The sequence below is a fragment of the Leptopilina heterotoma genome, unplaced genomic scaffold (assembly GCF_015476425.1).
Source record: "Leptopilina heterotoma isolate Lh14 unplaced genomic scaffold, ASM1547642v1 Lhet_22, whole genome shotgun sequence".
Lineage (NCBI taxonomy): Eukaryota > Metazoa > Arthropoda > Insecta > Hymenoptera > Figitidae > Leptopilina > Leptopilina heterotoma.
Window position 1 is genome coordinate 304,442 of NW_025110937.1, and position 20,636 is coordinate 325,077.

The window sequence follows — 20,636 nt, forward strand, 5'->3', positions numbered from 1 at the left end:
TTAAGTAGTAATGCTCGTTTTAAGTCAGACTGGGAATATATCGCACTTTAAGAGGATTTTTTTCACTGTAAATTTCTTTAGCTGGAAATTAGGGAAAAATCAGGAAAAAACAAAATTAAATTTTTGTGGTAACCCTGTAAATAGAATTTAAATCAGATTTTTATTATTTTTATCAAATTATTTGTTATCCTGTGATTAGATCTATTTAGTGTAAAAATTGAAATAAGTAGAAATATTTGAACTAACCGTCGACGGTAAGTACAAGTCAAGACGTTAAGAAAACGGTAAGTGACATCAAGAAAAAAAGACAGTAAGTTAAAATGTGTGAAATTACCAGTAACGGTAAATACAAATACAAACATAATTACATGCATTTACCGTCGTTGGCGCTGGTAAGTCTTTTAAAATTTTTCTCTCACGGTACTTACCGTTTTAATTGTATTCACCGTTGCTGGTAAGTTCAAATATTTCTATTTATCGTCTTTTTGCCTATGTCGGCACTTACCGTCTTAAATTGTACTTACCGTCGACGGTAAGTTCAAATATTTCTAATTATCGTCTTTTTGCCTATGACAGCACTTACCGTTTGTTTACCTTCTTAAATTGTACTTACCGTCGACGGTAAGTTCAAATATTTGAGCTTATCGTCTATTTAATTTCATCATTAACTACACTTACCGTGAATTATCAAAAAATAAGTATTTTAAGTATTTCAGTGGATTTTAACCTACTTTTTTCTAATAATTATTTAATAATAATTAAAAATAGTTTGAAAATAAAATCATGACCCGATAATTTAACGATTTATTATTTTTATTCATCCAATACATTTTTTTTATTCCACACTTAAAATCGAGTATTTCGTTTAATGGCTCTCCCATTCAGAAGGAATTTTCCACCGACCATTATAACTTCCAAGTCGAGGAGGACTTTTATATAGAATTCCGTAGAATTTACTGAACCGAAAAATGTTGGTGATATATATAACTGCGTTTAATTCCTAATGCCGACATTTCTGGATTAACTACACGTGAAAAAAGAAAAAAAAAAGAATTCTCTTTTGTATTGTGAATTGAGTTCGAGAAAATCTATTTCTCTCCAATAATATTATAAAAATGTGAAGAGGAGTTAAATATCAAAAAATTAAAATTAAAAAATGAAATTTTGAATTAGCAGATTTGTTTTTTGGAAAAATTGTAGTTTTAATGAAAAGTAGTTTATAAAAAGTTGAATTAAGAAAGGTAGCTTTTCTTTATTTATATAAATTTTCTTAAGTAATAATGGAGTGTAAATTTATACTTGAATTTCAATAATAATTTAGTTCAAGACAGCAATTATAGTAAGTAATGGTTTTACACATCCAGGTCGAGTTTGTGTCACAGTAAGTCAGATATCAACTGTGGAACGGCCACAAACCGTGGCAGTTGCGGCTAATAGAACCTGCATCATTTCATGAGTAATTTATTATATAGAAGTAATTTATACCTCAGGATTTTACATTAATTATACCTATCTATGGATTCTTGGTTGTTATCATATTATCGACTAATAACTCTCCCTCTATATAAATAACTTTTTGCATTGTAAATTATGTATGGATTACAAGAATGTGAATTTCTATTTACGCTGCCATTATATATCAAAATATAAACTCCCGAGAGAGTTTACTTGAAAATTCACAATTTAAATTGATTGCTTACTTTTCGTTAAATAATAATTCTCAAGCTTCTTTCTTTATTTCTTCCTTTTCTTCAATCTCTTCTCATTTTAGTAAACGAATTATTAATTTAATGTTTATTTATTTATTTAGATTCATAACTGAATGTTAATTGAAAACTGAATTCAAAGTTAAAAGTAAAATAAACTAACTGAACTAAAATTTTTCGTTAAAATTTTTGAGGGGAATCGAACCCAAGGCCTACGGACCTCTAGCCTAACACTCTGGCCACTACCCTAACGAAGTTTTCACTTAAAGTTAATTTCTAGTTCTAAAACTAAATGTTCAGTAAAATTAAAATTTTTCGCTGCGGGGAATCGAACCCAAGACCTACGGACCTCTGCCTGGCCTAACACTCTGGCCACTACCCTAATGAGGCTATTACTTAATAATAATAATAATTAATAATAAATAAATATATATATATATATATATATATATATATATATATATTATTAATTAATAATATAATAATTGAAAGCTGAATGTTTATAAAAATTAAAATATGTTAATTAAAAACTGAATGTTAATTAAAATAAAGATAATTAAAAGCTAAATTTTAATTAAAATTAAAATTAAAAAAACGGAATGTTTATTAAAATTAAACTATAATGATAATTAAAAACTAAATTTTAATTAAAATAAAAATGAAAAAAACGGAATGTTTATTAAAACTAAAATATAATAAGAATTAAAAGTTGAATGTTAATGGAAATTAAAAGTTAATTAAAAATCTTTCAGAATCCTTGGATTCCCATCATCAGCTATTGGAAATATTTAATCCGGTGGTCCGGTGGCTCTACGGATAGGTGAGTTTGATGATTTTTTTTAAATCGAATTATAATTACTCCTTTAAAAGTAAAACAGAAAAAAACATAAATCACTTTTAATGGGTGATGTCGTCTTGAGCTATGTGACCTTAAGACTTAAAGGTTTTCTTCCACCTACTCGTTTTCATCATTTGATGAATATATGACTCTAGAATATCGCACCGAATATCAATCATCTAAATCTACTTACTGCCTCATTCGTCTTTCTTTGTCTCTCTTTTTTTCTATTAATATGGGCATAACTCTTTTGGAACTTTAAAATTTATATTTAAAAAAAAGATAAGTCTGACTAAAAATGATTTTTACTACTTGGTTAGCTTTGATTATTTTTTATATTTTAGAAGTTTGGAGGTGAAACGTGTTATCTACAAAAAGTTATTAGTATAGTTAAAATATAAAGTAGTTTAATCTGCAGTTAAAAAAAATTCAATGGGTAAACTTTGATAAGTCTAACTATATACAAATTTAACTACTTATTTTTTAAAAGGATTTATTTTCGAATTAATTATTATTTTTTCGTTATTTGTAACATCGTTAGAAGTAAAAATTAATTTTCGTCAGGCGTCTCTTTAGATTATTTTAATTTTTATATTTTTTATTCTCTAATTTTTGCAGTAATACTAAAAAATCGCTCGTCTGACTAAAAGTGAGTTTCACTACTTAATTTGCTTTTGTTAGTTAGAATATCGTTAGTAGTATGGAATAATTTTAGTTAGACCAATAAAGACTGAATATAAATTGTGTATGTCTGACTAAAAATGACTCTTACTACTTAATATTCTGTAGTCACTTATTATTTTTTCAGTAGTAAAACCAATTTTCGTCAGACGTTTATTTGAATTACTTTAATTTTTATCTTTTTTTGTTATTCAATTTAGTTAGTAACACTAAAAAATATTTCTAGTCAGGCTTATTACATTCATGAAAAAATTGTTCGTCTGACTAAAAATGTGTTTTACTACTTGATTTTCTTTCATTACTTACGATTTCGTAAGTAGTAAAAACTAATTTTCGTCAGACGTCTCTTTAGATTATTTTAATTTTTATATTTTTTATTCTATAATTTTTGCAGTAATACTAAAAAATCGCTCGTCTGACTAAAAATGAGTTTTACTACTTAATTTACTTTTGTCATTTAGGATTTCGTTAGTAGTAGATGAAAATTTTAGTCAGACCTACTAAAACCGAATATAAATAATGTAAGTCTGACTAAAAATGACCCTTACTACTTGATTTACTTATAGTCACTTATTATTTTGTCAGTAGTAAAAACCAATTTTCGTCAGACGTCTACAATTACTTTCATTTTCATTTTTTTATTATTTAATTTATTTAGTAATAATAAATAATATTTCCAGTCAGAATTGTTAAAATCATAAAAAATCATTCGCCTGACTAAAAATGGATTTTACTACTTAATTTTACTTTCGTTATTAATGATTTTGTTAGTAGTAGAAAAATATTTCGTTATTAGTAAAAATATCAATTTTTATCAATAGTCTCTTTACATTATTCGAATCCTAATAATAGTAGTAAAAACAATTTTAGTCAGAAATCATTTGGAAGTTGTTTACTAGTATCAAAAATGAATATCTCCAACAAAAGTGAGGCAAAAAAAAAAAAATTCAATAATTCAATTCCAATAATCGAAATTATCAGAGGAACGTAAAATTTAAACTGATTTCAAAGAGATGCCCCTATAAAATTGATGATTGTGAAGAAATAAAAAAAGAATTTTTAATTCTAGTTTTCGAGAATAAATTTGAAGAATAAAATTTTAAACAAAAATTTCTCGGAATCGTGACAAATATATAATATAATCTAAGATAATGTGTTCTAGTTTCTTTTATTAATTTTTTTTGTGTGTTCACATCCTATATTATATATACGAATTGAGAGAAATTTAAAATGCATTTTATATTCTGAGCTCGAAAATCTCTCTCTCTCTCTCATCTTCGATAATAATTTTTCAATGCTTTTTGCCTTCCGTATCACGTGGCATTTTTCCATAATGCAGATTTAGCTGCTGCGTGCAAAGTGCACGCAAATTATTGAAATTTTAAAGAATAGGTTGAAAATATATTTTTTACCCCTATAAGTCACACTCTACTTTTACAAGTCCATAGGAAACTTTAGTGCTTTTATTATTTTTATTTTTCTCAAAAAAAAAGTCAGAACATTTGTTGACTCGAAAATGAGAAAAATAAAAAAATAAATAAATGTGTCTACATTTATCTGAATTGTTTTCTTTTTTGCTTTTCTGTTTTCATTCATACTTAATTTTCCAAAGTGTTTTTCTTGAGCTGAAAGGCTCTGTTCAATTTAGAAACTTCAATATCGAAATCCAATAGGAATACATATAAAATAGTCCCTCTTTCGGGGATATTTCTTCATTGCCCATAAATCATGCGGATTCTCGTCTGCATCAGTGACTGTTTTTGGATATTGGAAAAGTACCAAAAAGATTAAAAGTTTCTGCTGACCTCCACTCGAGTGGTCAAATTGCAACAGATAAAGATCAAAGTTTCGGAATTAGAAATTAAAGGTTCTTTTTTAAATTTGTATTAAATATTAAGTAGATGAGATTTTTTTCTGGTGTTTAAAATAACCGTTAATGTTAACTTGACTGTAAATTTCAATACTTTTCTTTTCTTCTTCTCACTTATTTTTGTTTATAATAATTTTCTTTATAATTTATTAAGGTTTTTAGTCATGTTGTTCAAATTGTTGTTAATGTTTTTTTCTCTCTATCGATTCTCTAGTATTTTTTATTTTTACCGTCGATTGCACTTACCGTCATTATAATTATTTCAATTAGTTTTTTTTATTATTAGTTTCTTATTATTTTTTACTGTAGAATTGAAATTTTATTAATTGAACTTACCGTCGCTGGTAATTTCGAATATGTAAACTTACCGTCGTTTGTCCTTAACTTACCGTCGTTTTATTCATAGGGGAAACTTACCGCCTTTGGTACTATCTTTATTTATTAATACTAATATTAATATTATTCTATGTCAATCAGTTTTTTATTATTTCTTTTTCTATTATTTATTGTCTAGTAGAAGTTTTATTAAATGTACTTACCGTCACTGGCACTTACCGTTTGTTGTACTATGAATTTGAATAATATTATTCTTTATTCATCACTTATATTGTTACTGTCGTTTAATTTTATTTAATACTCTCTACTGACCGGTAGTTTCAATATTAGCACTTACCGTCGTTAATAAGTGTTTGTTATTTAGTATTAGAATTACTACGTTAGTAAGTGAATTATTTATCCGTCGACTATGCATTCGGTGCGTTTCAAATACTCAGTACTACAAAAGAACTTACCGTCGTTTGTTATACACCTACTTCTATAGTTTCTGGTACTTACCGTCTAGTAAACGGTACTTATTATTACTAACAACTAAGAATAATAAGTACCGTGTACTGGACGGAAAGTACTCGGTACTTACTGAGTTGTTGGGTTCGATACAAGACTTACCGTCCTTTGATTACAAAAAGACGGTAAGTGACGTAACCGTCATGGTTTTTAGTAAATAAGTCAATTGCATTTACCGTCAAGTGTTGTTATATATCAAATTTACGATAACTTACCAAATTCACGTACCATCCACCTCAACTTCTATCGAATTTGATCCTCCTTTTATCGTACATTAAATTCGAGAATAATTCATCTTTATTAACTTGAAATCCAATAATAGCGAAATGTTGTAAGTAGAGGGATTATTAATATTGCAGTTGCATTTGCAATTAAATTTCATATGAAGGCACAAGAGGGAAATGTTTATCGAGTTGATCGTAAATTTATAATTTTACTATAGTGTAATTCAGTTTTAGTGCGAGGGCAGTATTACGACAGTGTGTAGATATATATCGAAAGCCCTGCGGAGTGAAAATCAAGAGGATATTGATCAAACTCTTAATGTTCTATTGTCATTAGCTGACAAAGCTACGCTGACATTTCACCAACCACGAGTAAACATTGTTACTCGAGAAAGACATTAATGGCACTGACCAAACCCCGCTTTTCTCAGTTATATCAACATTTTTCTTTTGTGAATTCTCTCTTTCGCTGATGGGGCGTACTTTTTAGAATTTACCTGCAATTAATTTTTTATTTTTACATTCTCATCAAAGATGATGAGAAGGTGTATTATCATTTTTTTTTTTTTTTGAAAGGGAAATTTGAAAGTTTTTGTAAGCTTAGAATATTTTTTTACGTTCCTCCATTCTGGTTTCTATATTCTCTCAATCTACTTCTACCTTCTCTTTTTCTGACATTTAAATCCTTCCTTTGGTCTATTTCTTTTGGAGTTCAACTTTTATGGATCCCTTTGTTGCATTCTATTTGCTTTTCTTTTGCCTTGTCAAAGTTCACTTTATACTGCTGGTACTACTAGTTCTCTCTCTCTCTCTTATTTCTCTCTCTTTTTTTTGCAGAAAAAAATTTTCGATTTATTTAAATACAAGTGAAGTTAAAAAATAGTAAGATGACTTGAAAAAATCGTAATTGAACTTACCGTGCGTCTGTCAACTGTCGAATTCCTTACAGTAAGTTGTGCTTACAGTTGACGGTAAGTTTAGTAACTTACCGTCACACACTTATATTATTACCGACAATGACTTCTTTTTCTCTTTCCTTTATAACAGTAGAAAAGTTAAATACTATTTTAATTCTCTTCGAAAAGAATTTTATTTTTTTAATTTCGAAGACACTTACCGTGATCGATGTTATTTCTAGTTAGCACTTACTGTCAATATATATTTCCATTTCTTTTCTTCATCTAATTAAACACTAAATAGTTAAATAATATTTAAATTCTCTTCAAAAGGAATTATATTAGTTCTTCATTTGCAAAGAAACTTACCGTGAACCTCGTGATTTGTTGTTGGTACTTACCGTCAATTTAAATTTCCACTGCACTGAATCCCATGTAAATTCTTCACTATTTTAGAAGTGAAAGGGTTGTTATAAAATTAAAATATAAAATAATATTTTAATTCTCTTCAAAACAAATTTTAGTAACTTACCGTGAATCACTTACCGTTAATGTGTATTCCAATTTTGTTTCTTCTTCACCTTATTAAACACTAAAACATGAAATAAGACTTGAATTCTCTTCAAAAGAAATTTTAGTAATTCAATTTTGAAGACACTTATCGTGAACATTATTACTTATTGTCGGCACTTACCGCCGATGTAAATTCCTATAGCAAATGGAAATCGTATGTAAATTCTCTAAGTTTTTAACAACTAGAAAATTAAAGAATATTTTAATTCTATGCAAACGAAAAAGTAGTTCTTCACTTTAGATTACACTTACAGTGAATATTATTATTTATTGTTGGCACTTACCGTCAACGTAAATTTCTATTGCAATTGGAAATTCTATGTAAATTCTCCACGTTTTTAAAAACTAATAAATTAAAGAATGTTTAAATTCTTTTCAAAAGGAAAACTAGTTCTTCAAATTCGAAGACACTTACCGTCAAACAATTATTGTCGGCACTTATCGTCGATTTAATTTCCAATTGCTAATGGAAATCCTATGTAAATTCTCCACCTTATTAAAAACTAAAAAATTAAAAAATATTCAAATTCTCTTCAAACGAAAAATTAGTTCTTTAATTTAGAAGACATTTACCGTCCAACATTAAAGTCAGCACTTACCGTCGATGTAAATTCCTATTGCAAATGGAAATCCTATGTTAATTCTTCACCTTATTAAAAACCAAAAATGTAGAGAATATTCAAATTCTCTTCAAACGAAAAATTAGTTCTTAAATTTCAAAGACACTTACCGTTGGCACTTACCGTCGATGTGCATTTCTCATTTTCTCTCTCTCTCTCTCATTCACCATTTAAAAAACAAGAAAGTTGAATAACATTAAAATTCTAATTTTCTCAAGTTATTATAATTAAAAAATTGCAAAGGTGATAAAATTGTAAAAAGAAAATTGCAGAGACGCTATCTTAACGGGCATTCGATCATTTGGTATCTTTGACCAAAGTACTAGTCGATGGAGTTCAGGTCACGCAATTCTCGAGTGGCCTCGACTGTACTAAACTTGTTATAACGTATATGCGTGATCCCCTTAACTTGAGTACAGTGAACATCGGATAATTGTGGTTGCTGTTGCTTACTCGTTAAAATAGTTACTTTTACCACTGCTCCAATTATTATTCAGACTCTCGAACTTGAAAGACTCATTCATTGTCATGTCACAGGCAAGGTCGTTTCGTAAATAATTCTAGACTACCATTATAATTTATAGACTTTCCCAAATTTCACACTCCTCCCATTAATCACATCTTTAATTACCGTTATATTATTTTCGATTATTTTTACAATTTTTACAATTTTTACTTTACAATTATCAAAAATTGTATTTTTTACTTTACAATTATCGAAAATTTTATTTTCTATTTAACAATTATAAAAAAATTGTATTTTCTATTTAACATTATAAAAATTGTATTTTCTATTTAAAATTTTTTTCAGTTTTAAATCACTGTCTAAATAAATGTCTCTTTATGAGGCTAAATTGGATTGGAATAATTTATCCCTGACAATAATGTGAGGGAATTGTCCAGTGAAATATGAAATATTATCTAATGAAAAATTCGTCAAAAGAAAGAGAAAATGAAAATACTTTGTCTTTGGAATTCTTATATAGGTCAATTGTTTATGCTCCGATGGAGAAAATTATGATTGTCGTTAATGAAGCACTTGAGGAATTATTATTGTTATGATTATTATTATTAATATTATTATTATTATTATAGTCAGGTGTTTCTTTCTATTTGGGGGGGGGGGGGGAAAGTCAAGGGGATCGATAATTATTCTCTTTGTTTGAGATATTGTCATTAATGCAACCTAAATTTCAAAAACGAACACTTGAGACTATCAAAATGTCAAGTTAAAGGTCACTTTTATATGGCCTCTAAATAACATTCAAAAAGGAAGTCATTTACGAACAAGTTATCTGGACTTGTCACTCTTGTGTCCTTTATATCTTTTCATTTAAATTTAGTATTGTTTGTATTTATCGTCTGCTTCATTTTCACTTATTCTTTTTAATTGCTTCTTTCATTATTTGTTTTCTATTTTTGTTATTTACTTGCATTTCTAATTTTTTTGTATTTTTGTTCTTCTGTATTTTTATTTTTTTTTTGTTTTTATTTTTTGGTACGTTTATTTTTATGTCTTTATTTTTTGGTACCTTTATTTTTATGTCTTTTTATTTTTTGATGCTCGTTATCATTTTTTTCAATTTTTGTTTAAAAAATTAAATTTTACAACAAGATTGCAATTGTTTTGAAGAAGGGACCATTTTGTTGAAAACATGATAAATCGCGCGAATGGTGGAAATCAGATTCTGGAAATCTTAACGATGATTAAAGCTCGTCCTTCGCCTTTTCCTCCCTTTTGCACTCTATAATTTGGCAAATAATTACAAGCCAACTTGACAGAATTGAATAGTAAATTTAGATTAGTTGTTTGAGGGTAAGACATGAAGTGATGCAAAAGAGATACCAGCCGATCTAGAAAAGATAATTGATTTGGCTCCTTTTCAAGTGGAATTAGGTTTTCTCATGAATTTAATTTCTTGGAGATTATCAGCCTTACCCTCAAGTGCAAATAAGCGAACTCAAAAGTTATGGTTCATTTCCTACAGAAATCAGAGGTTAGTGAGAGTCACTTAGCGATTTTGAATTGTATCGTTATTTTCATCTTTTTACGGGAAAATAATTTTTTTGAGGACTTACCGTCTTATAAAACTTTGACATTTACCGTCTTTAGTTGAACTTACCGTAGTTAGATTAACTTACCGTATTAAGTATTTAATTAAGTATTATTGAGTATTTAGTATTTGAAACTTACCGTCTTTAGTTTAACATACCGTTTACTTACGTAAACCGTTTACTTACGTAAACGGTAAGTTAAACTAAAGACGGTAAGTCTTAAATACTGCCTTGAACTAGAGTTTGGTTAAAAATAAATTAATTGTAATTCAGCATTGAAGAATTAGTTCGGAACTTACTGTTTTTCGAAACTTGATACTTACCGTCTTTAGATTAAGTTACCGTATTAAGTATTTACTGAAGTATTATTAAGTATTAAATGTTTACAACCGTTTACTTCCGCAAACTATATTTTATTTCAAAATAAATTGTAATTTAGCGTTGAAAAAAATAGTTCAGTACTTACTGTCTTTCGAAATTTGATATTTACCATCTTTAGATTCACTTACCGTTCGCTTACCGTCTAAAATTTTATTGTAATTTAAATAATTATAATTCTACATTGATTACATTTAGTTTGGAGCCTACAGGTGTTGGAAAATTAGACACTCTCTTTAGTTTATTTACCGTCAGCAACAAATTTGATACTTACCGTCTTCAGCTTAACTTACCGTTTACTTACCGTCTTAAATTAAATTGTATCTGAATCAAATTAATTGTAATTCAGTATTGAATAGAATTATTTCAGTACTTACCGGTCTCTTTAAATTCGACACTTACCGTCTTTAGATTTACTTACCGTTAACTTCCGTTAACTTACCGTCTTGAGTTATGTTCTAACTGAATCAAATTAATTATACTTCAACATTGAATAAAATTATTTCAGTACTTACCGTTATCTTCAAAGATACTTACCGTCTTTAGTTTAACTTACCGTCTGAATACCGTTGACGGAACTTTCCAATAATACTCAATTCGCTTAGTTTTTTCGTAAATAAAATTAAACACAATAAATAGTTTGATTTTTTAGGGATATTTTCTTTTCTAAAATGTGTGATTGAATTTTTTTTCGAATCGTTTAAAGAAGTTCGTTTTTAGCGATCATTTATCTTCACAATATGTGTATAAATTTTCAAGGGAATTTATTCTCACGGTTGACGTGCATTTTCATCTCCGAGACTCTAAGACCTTTTACCGAGTGGAATTACAGTGTGGACCCATTTCTGAGGGAAGGACTGCGTGTTAATGGTTACAGGTGCCAGGGAAAATTTATTATTTTCCCTAGAGCATTTCTCTCTCTCACTGTGGTCCACAAATAAATGAGCTTTTTATAAAAAGGAAAATTTTAATGAAAATAGACCTTCATTGTCCAGTTGTCGTCGGAAATTCTCAATGTAAATTAGATGCTAAATCCAATTTTCTGAATTGTTCATTTCTTGCTATGTTTGAAGTTTAAAAACAAAATTTTTTCTTAAATAAATAAAATTCTTAGTTATGGTAAATTTAAGTAAATAAATTACTATTAATAATTTTTCTACCATAAGTGTGAATTTTACTTTATTAATTAATTTTTTAAATTTTATTTCTAAAAACTTTTAAATAAATTTTTAATTAAGAGATTTTTTGTCTCTTCTTTATTTTTTTTGACCATTTCTTCTTATTTAGGAAAAATTAAATGTCAAATATAAACGTAATTTGGGTAGTGTAACATGTGGTGTAAGAAAATGAAAGAAGCAGGTGTGTGAAATGGATAGAATTTGTCTGATTATTTTAAAAAAGTCTCCGTGAAAATATTTCACTTCAATGGTAATATCTCTATTCGTAAAATATTGAGAAAATTGTCAGCGTGCGAAAAAAAATTGTCACTAATAAGAATCAAAAAAAGAAAAATCATCTAAAATTCATTTTACATTCGCAGTAAATTGTTTGAATATACAGTTAAAAGTTTGATTTATTAAAAAAAATTTTTCCCAAGGAATTTTTTTTCAATAGAATCATATTTTTATAATAAAAAGAGTAACACAAAAAATTGTTTTTTGCGGTTTTTGTAATTAATGAAACTTTTTTAATGGGGTTAAGAGTAAAATATACGTGAAAAGCCGTATTTTATTACTGTAAACATCAAAGCTCGTTTTCATAGAGCTTTACGCAGAGGCCTGTGAATCAGAGTATACTCGAGAGTTCAACTTGCCATTAGGTTGAAAATTTAATGTAGAGATAATTACTCCTGAACCTTACCTTTTGATGTGAATCAAATTCCATTAAGTCTGATTATTATAAACTTCTTTTCGATCAAAAATTCTTCTTTAATAGTATACAAATTTTTGTTGATTTAGAGAGAAATGATTTTTCTTCTTAACTTTAATGGTACAATAAACATTTTATGATGGGAGCATCATGTGTGTAGATAATTGCAAAACAATAAAAATTCTGCTGACATTTTCTAAAATTGTTCAGCAAAATCTGTGTCAAGTGGAATATGTAAATTTTGATGTAGCAACTTTTTTTTTTTATTTTTTACTTACCTGTCAATTGTTATTATATTGCAAGTAAGAAGAAAGAAAAATAAAATGAATGTAAGGAAGAATTTTTTTGAAGCAAAAATGAAAACAATTTTAATAAAAATTCATTAATAATTAATAAGTTAAAAAATTTTTCTTTGTTAACGAAATTGTGTAAAATTAATTAACTCTGCTTTTTTATTTGTAAAATTTGTTTTTGTTACGTAATGATAAATTAGCGAGTAAATCTGAAATTAATTCAAAGTGAACGAAATGCCAATTAATCCAGTTTTTTCTCGTAAGGATTATGAATTTCAATAGTAATAATTCATAATATGCTTTACTTGGTAAATAATGGATAATTAGTATAGATAAAAATAATAAGTCACTTTTTTATAATCTGAAATTAAAATCTTAATCTTCATTTCTCGAATAATTAGTTTTTCTTAAACAGAGAAAGCAAAAAAACATTTAAATTTTTATGAAAAAGAAGAAATTGACAGAGAGGTTAATAAAAAAATAAAAAATAATGATAAAAATGTGACTAAAACTCTCGAAAAACTGTAGAAAGCTATATGGAAAAATGCCAAACACTAACATACTGACAACCAATAGTACTCGTACTTTAAAAATACAAAGCACTTTTTATTACCTCAATGGTAAAAATGTCTATGTATATTATTGAGAAAAACTATTTCCGTGAATGAAATAAAAGATTTTCTTGATACCGATATGAAGATAAAGTTCTCAAGAGTCGTAAACTAGTTTTTACGGAATCATATTTGCAAAAGAGTTACCACTATAAAACAATTTTATAGCCCTTGGTTTTTTTTCTCTTTCTTTTTCTTTCTCTCTCATAAGTCCAATTTTCATGTTTACCAGTACTTTTTCAAAAGACTGAGTACATTTATAATCTATTTAAGTGGTCACTGCTAAAGAAGATTAAGCTTATTTGAAATTCATTCAACTTCCTGAATGATAAAATTACAAAAAAGAAGTTGATTTTCCAATTTAATACGTATGCGGATTCCGAATTTCCTTGTCAAATGAATATTCAGCATCAAGACATCGATTTCCCATTAGGATTATTCCTCAGGAAGTTGTTATCTTAAATCATTAATTGTCATCAGTACCGGAAGAAGGAGGGAGTTTTTTTTCTTGACTCATAAATTATTCTTTTTCTCTCTTTTTTCTTTTTGGTGAATTATATTTGTGAAGGATCTCGAAATTGTTATCTTAAATATACAATTATAGCTTTGGGGCATTTTAAATTGCAACCTTGACCTGAATTAAAAAGTAAAGAGGATTTATCGTTTTTGCTTGATCTGTAAGTAGTGATTGAGTGATCAATTAGATGCAGTTATAATTAATCACTGATTATGGTTATCGTTGAATTTTTTTATAAGGCTTTTTTTCCAAATTGTTTCATGTAACCCTTAACTTAATTTATCTTTTTTACTAAACTCTTAAACTATTTTTTAACTAAACTCTGAAATAAAAAAAAATTAAATCAAAAACAAAGTCAAGAGTTAAGTTATGAGTTAATTTAAGAGCTAGTCAAGTACCCAGAAATGAAAAGAACTGATAAAATACAGATGAAAGTGAGTGGAGAATAAAATGAATGGGAGGATTGAATGTTGGATTTTGATTTCAGAAGAGGGTGATGGCCCGTACGACGCGTACTCGACGAAAAATGGCGAATACGACGGGCTCTCCCACTTCCACGGGTAGCCTTCTATCAACCCCTTCGACGATACCGTTCACCAATTCAACGTCGGCAACCTATTCCACCGAGGGTTACATTTTTAACTACAGTGGCCTCGCCAGCCAAGAGGGTTACTTACTCAACGATCTCAATTACACTGAGTTGTGGGTGGACGTTTGGAACAGCACCGAGGCCAGTAATATCACTGAAAGACTCAATGTTACAATCCTATCAACTGAAAGCTACTGCGACGAATGGGAGTCCGCTCAACACAAACTCTTTCAAGTAATTATATTATGCATTCTACAAACAATTCAGAATTTATACTATGTTTTTAAGTCATACTATGTATATTTTTGTCGGCAACATACGATTACGAGACCCGATTTTTCAAAATTCTTTGGTGCTGGACAAATTTCGAACCCTGGATCGCGTTCAGAAGATAAAAATACATTGATACCGACTCCCATATCAATAATAACAAACAAAAAAATTTTTTTTGGGTCTTTACCCCCACTTTTCTCAAAATTTTAACGTGCTAGACAAATTTGGAAGCCTGGATCGTCTTCAGAAGACGAAAATACATTGAAAACGACTCCCATATCAAGAATAACAAAAAAAAATTTTTTTGGGTCTTTACCACCACTTTTCTCAAAATTTTAATGTGCTCCACAATTTTGGGATCCTGGATCGTGTTCAGAAGACGAAAATACATTGGAAACGACTCCCATATTAAAAATAATTAATAAATTTATTTTTTTGGGTCTTTACCCCCACTTTTTTCAAAATCGTCTATTTTTTAGCCTTGCGTACTGCCTTAAGATCCACATGAGTAAAATCAACAATAAAAAGGAGGATTTTAAGAAAATTTTGGAGTAAAGACCCCGCAAAACAAGATTTTTGGGTTGTTACCCCCACTTTTTTCGAAAACCTGACCTATTGGAAATTTTTGGAACCCTGGATCGTGTTCAGAGGGCAAAAATACATTGAAAACGAATACAATGTCAATAATAACGATAAGAAGAAATTTTTCAAATCTTTACCCCCACTTTTCTCAAAATCCTCCACTTTTTTTGTCTTGTGCATAAAGATCTTAAATTGTACGTTTCAAGCTTAAATTTAAGACCTCTTGATTTTAAAATATCTCATAATCAAAACAATATTTTGGTAACCCTCAAAAATACGTTTTTGGGTAAAAATAAAATAAAAAAAAGTCGATTTTTGCAGAACTGTGTTATTATTTTTGCTTATTCGCTAATTTGTATAATCATTTTAGTTTATAAAGTATAAAAAATAATTTCTTTAAAGTATAAAAATAATTTCTTTAAAGTATAAAAAAATTTTTTTTTGAATGTTGTCTAAAATGGTAAAGACTTAAGTATTTTTTTTCTTTTCAGGCAGCAAATCTTTTCTTCGCAGCAGCTTTTCTTGTTCCGAGATCTTTTAAGGCGTCCATTCTTGCGCTGAGAACATTTCTAACTGCCGGATTTATGTTGTCGGCACTCTGGGCGGGAATAACAATTTGTGCATTAGACGCAATGCTCTGGTGTCTGGCTCTAGGTCTACTCAATGGAATCCACTCACTTATTTTGGCCTGTAGATTTTTACCACCGGCACTCAGTCCCGAGCTCGCTGAATTATATCTCAAACTCTTTAAACCCTATAAAGTCAGCAAAAAGCATTTTCAAGAACTTGCGAAGGAGGCGAGAATTTTGAAATTAGATCCTGGTCAAACTTACGCAACTGAGGGTGTCAGTGCGGCTGACGAGAGGCTATCGATACTCCTTCGTGGCAAGTAAGTTACTTTTTTTTATTCTTTTCTTTGCTCCTGGTACACAAGAAAATGTTTCATAATTCCCTAAACTATTTCTAATTTAACCCTAGACTCCCTAATTAGTAATTTGGGGTATTTTGGTACCCCACTAAAAAATTATTTCGTTCTTCTGTATTTTCTTTTTCTTCTTTTATGGTATTTAATTTTTTATTCTATTTTTCTCTATATTTATTATTTTATTTAATATTTTATTTCTTATTTTATTTACTTTATTTATTATTTTAGTTATTTTAATTATTTTATTTATTTACTACGATACTGAACTAAAGACAATAATTTAGGTTAAAGGTGACGTGCGACGGAACGCATTTGCACTATGTGAGACAGTATCAATTCGTGGACTCTCCGGAATGGGAGGCGACCCATGAGAATCTCGACGATGTCTTCCAGGTCACCATTAGAGCTGAGGAGTCGAGTACATATATTTGTTGGACGAGATTAAAACTCCTCAGGGTATTGAGGCACAGGCCCCTATTGAAAGTAGTCATCAATACACTCATTGGAAAGGATATAACATCAAAATTGTACGCCCTTAATGAACAACTGGCGGGTGTTGCCGCCGCACACGAACACGCCGTTTCGAATCCCTATCGTGGTGTCGCCCGAAGTCTCAGTGTCGACGCTGTGAATACAGAAACTGCCGGTAGAGTTCGTTCCACGACGTGGAAAGCCCACAGAAGATACAGCAACGCTCGCAGTGACAGTAAGTTTCAATTTTTATGCAATTCTTGGAAATTTTATTCTTTTTCTCTTCTTTTTCCGTTTATTCTTTCTTTTTCGCGAAAAATTAACTTTATTGTTGGTGAGAAGCGGGATTAAAGTGGAAAATTGTAGATAAGGTGATGGCAGCGACAAAAAAAATGTCCGCGCAGACGCTACGCGCCTGCGCGTCCAATTTTTTTTGTCGCTGCTTGACATTTTGGAGGAATGTACTTACCGTCGTTGATAATATCCTATTATAGCACTTACCGTTTCTTGGAACTAATACCCTTGGGGTTTACTTTGGTAGGCTTAGTATAAGCACCAGAAATTTTTATACTTACCGTCACTCTACACGGTAAGTGACCGTAATTTTTCTACCGTTAGCACTTACCGTAAAGGTATCAACTAATATAATAAATAAAAGAAAAAATAAGGGAGGTAATAAAAGTTGACACTTACCGTTATGGATTATATACACTTTAAGCACTTACCGTCTGTTGGAAGGTAAGCGCATATACTTACCGTCCAACGGACAGTACGTGCTTATTTCGGTACTTCCCTTAATATTGTCGATAATAATTTTTAATGCAAGTACTTACTACTTACTGCTATTCTAACTTAATGTCAATAATCGCTGTCACTTACCGTCATGAGTAATATTCTCCTATAGCACTTAATATTCAAAATTTCGTCCGACAAAGTTGTGAATACAAACAAATATCAGCGATAATTAATTCTACTGTTAGTATTTACCGTGAAGAAAGGCAACAAAATATATTATTAACCGTCAAGGGTAATATTTTCTATTAGCACTTACCGCTTCATAGAATTTTGTCGATACCTTAGTAAAAAATTTCGGTATTTTGGTTCCCTTACTATAGGCATTGGTAATTTTTACTTCAAATACCTAATAGTTATACTGTCTAGTTATACTTACTGGCTATATTGACTAGTAGCAATCGCCACTTACCGTCATTAGTAATATCCTTCGAAAGCAATTTATTTTCTAAAATTTCTACCGATGGTGCTTACTGTAATTAGTAAAATTTATCGGAATTAATTTTTTCCACCTACAGCACTTACCGTGATGGTAGGTGACAAACACTAGTACATTTCATCAAAGGTAATATTCTCCAATAGCACTTACCGTTCCAGAGGTACTTTTTACAGTATTTACTCCTTTTAGTAAGTAAAATTCATAATTTATTGTTAGTATTCATACAGTCGTAATAATTACGGATAATTTGTAATAATTTTTACCACAAGCACTTACCGTCCAAAGAGTTAAAAAAAACTAACTCTTACCGTCGCGACTACAGAACTTATAGCAATAAAAAATTATTATTTGTTTATTAAAAATACAATCTCTAGGCATTGACCCAATAAAATGAAAGTGAATAGAAAACTTACCGTTGAGGGTAATATCCTCTAATAGCACTTACCGTCTCCAAGCTACTTTTTGCTGTATTTACTACATTTAGTATGTAAATTTATCAATTTAATGTTACTATTCATTCAGCAGTGATAATTACAGATCATTCGTTTTAATTGTCACCACAAGCACTTACCGTCCATAGAGTTAAAAAAAGCTAAACTTACCGTTGCGACTACAAAACTTATAGCAATTGGAAACTAGTATTTGTTTTTTAAAAATACAATTTGTAGGCAAAATAAAATGTAAGTGAATAGAAAACTTACCGTTGAGGGTAATATCCTCTACTAGCACTTACCTTCTCCAAGCTATTTTTTACTGTATTTACTGCATTTAATAAGTAAACTACATAATTTAGTGATATTATTCATACAGCAGTAATAATTATAAATCATTTATAATAATTGTCACCACCAGCACTTACCGTCCAGATAATAAAAAAATGATTTTTTTATTAAAAACACAATCTCTAGGCCTTGACCCGAGAAAATGAATAGAAAACCAGACCTTGAGTATGTATGATGATGATCTTGAAAGCCTCGTGATCTGTTGAAATTTATTATCAAGAAAAAGTAGCGAGACGAAGAAAGAGAATTCAAAAAAATTTGCATTTTATTTAAATAGATATGTGGATATATAGAGAGAAGAAAAGTGAAGAGTGTAAAGAAAACATGAGGTATTGGTGTCATGCAACTTCGGGAGGAAGAAACTAGAAAAGAAATCTGGTCTATTGAACTGTAGAAAGGTATAAGTGCCAGGTACGGCGTGTGCATGACATTAAATTGAACCTTATCAACGTAACATTTTCCAGATCGAGCAAAACCCAATCACGCAATAAATGTTGAAAAGCATGCTTTTAATACACTCAAAACAAAATTCAAAATCACGTAACTATAGACTTTTTTTTATCGTTTCGTTCTGCTCCAATATTCTCTCGCGCTTTTGAGAAAGAAGAAAAAAAAATTACATATATATATATATATATGTATTTGCAAAAGTTGTATATGTGCGAATCCAATATTCCTGCGGCTTTATCTTTCTCGCAGTTTATTTGCTACCTCGCTTTTATTTTACATAATCCAAGAGAATAGGGAATGTAATATATAGGTAACATTGAATTTCAATTTAATCAAGAATTATTTTTTTTTGACAAAATTTTAATTAGACTTTTCTTTGAAAAAAAACCGGTGGATTTAATTTGACGTGTAAAATTTGAATTTTACAGTAGAAAAGAATGAATCTAATCTAATCGGATTATTTCTTTCTTTCTTTTTTGCAGAAAGTTCACCGGCACGATTTTCTCACCAATATTGGGCACCGGTGGTAGCGAATCATTTTCCGTCAACTTCGCCATTCACCCAAACTCCAAGTGTCTATGCCGGATATTCGGGGTATTCGATGTTACCTCAGGGTATCCAGTTTTCGCCACCTCCGCGAATTTCAAGCTCCTCGCATCAAGCTTTATCGCGACAACGAAGCGGTGGTGCCAGTGGCGATTATACTTTACTGCCACAGACTCCGAAACTCGAGAGGAAGCGCTCGAAAAAAGCCGTCAGAGAGGTGAGTTTTTTTTAAAACTACCAACAACATTTTCTCATTTATATTTTTGTCTTCACAATGGAAAATCTTTATATATATATATTTCTTTTTTGTACCCCTTAACTCTATTCAATTACGTTTCTTCTGAGGAAAAGAAAAAGATCCCATTAATTTTATATTGTTGGAGAATAACAACTAACTGGCGAAGAAAAAGAGAATATTAAATTATTAATTATTAATTATTAATTATAATTATAAATTATAAATATTAAATTATGAATTATCAATTATAATTTATAGAATTAATATTGATAATTATTATTATCATTAAACTCTCTAAATCTGAATTAGTTAAAAATAATTAATTATTAGTTTGAAAAATTTTAAGAATCCCAAAAGAATTCAATTATTAAAAAGAATCTTAATATTTTATATATAAATTTTTAATTTACCCCCATATTCGGTCGCCATATTGAATTTTTAATTTAACGAAAGATTTAATTTATTATTTCTAAAACCCCTCAACTAATATTTATTAGTTGAGGGTTTTTACAAATAAAAAAATTTTATATTAGGCAGATTTGTTGAAGATTTCTCCAGCAAATCTTTCTAATTTA

General features: G+C 29.2%; 1 protein-coding gene across 4 annotated transcripts in view; it reads left to right on the plus strand.

Annotated features, from left to right (window-relative positions):
* Positions 1–20,636, plus strand: part of LOC122501985 (blood vessel epicardial substance-like) — a 187,111-nt gene that overhangs the window by 95,146 nt on the left and 71,329 nt on the right. For 3 of the 4 annotated variants that reach the window (XM_043611806.1, XM_043611809.1, XM_043611807.1), the window contains 5 exons: positions 2,459–2,526; positions 14,462–14,797; positions 15,910–16,307; positions 16,628–17,049; positions 19,760–20,040. In XM_043611806.1, the coding sequence (XP_043467741.1) occupies positions 14,471–14,797; positions 15,910–16,307; positions 16,628–17,049; positions 19,760–20,040 (1,428 nt within the window). In that variant the 5' untranslated portion in view covers positions 2,459–2,526; positions 14,462–14,470. The remainder of the gene's footprint in view (positions 1–2,458; positions 2,527–14,461; positions 14,798–15,909; positions 16,308–16,627; positions 17,050–19,759; positions 20,041–20,636) is intronic. The other variant, XM_043611808.1, reaches the window with a different exon arrangement.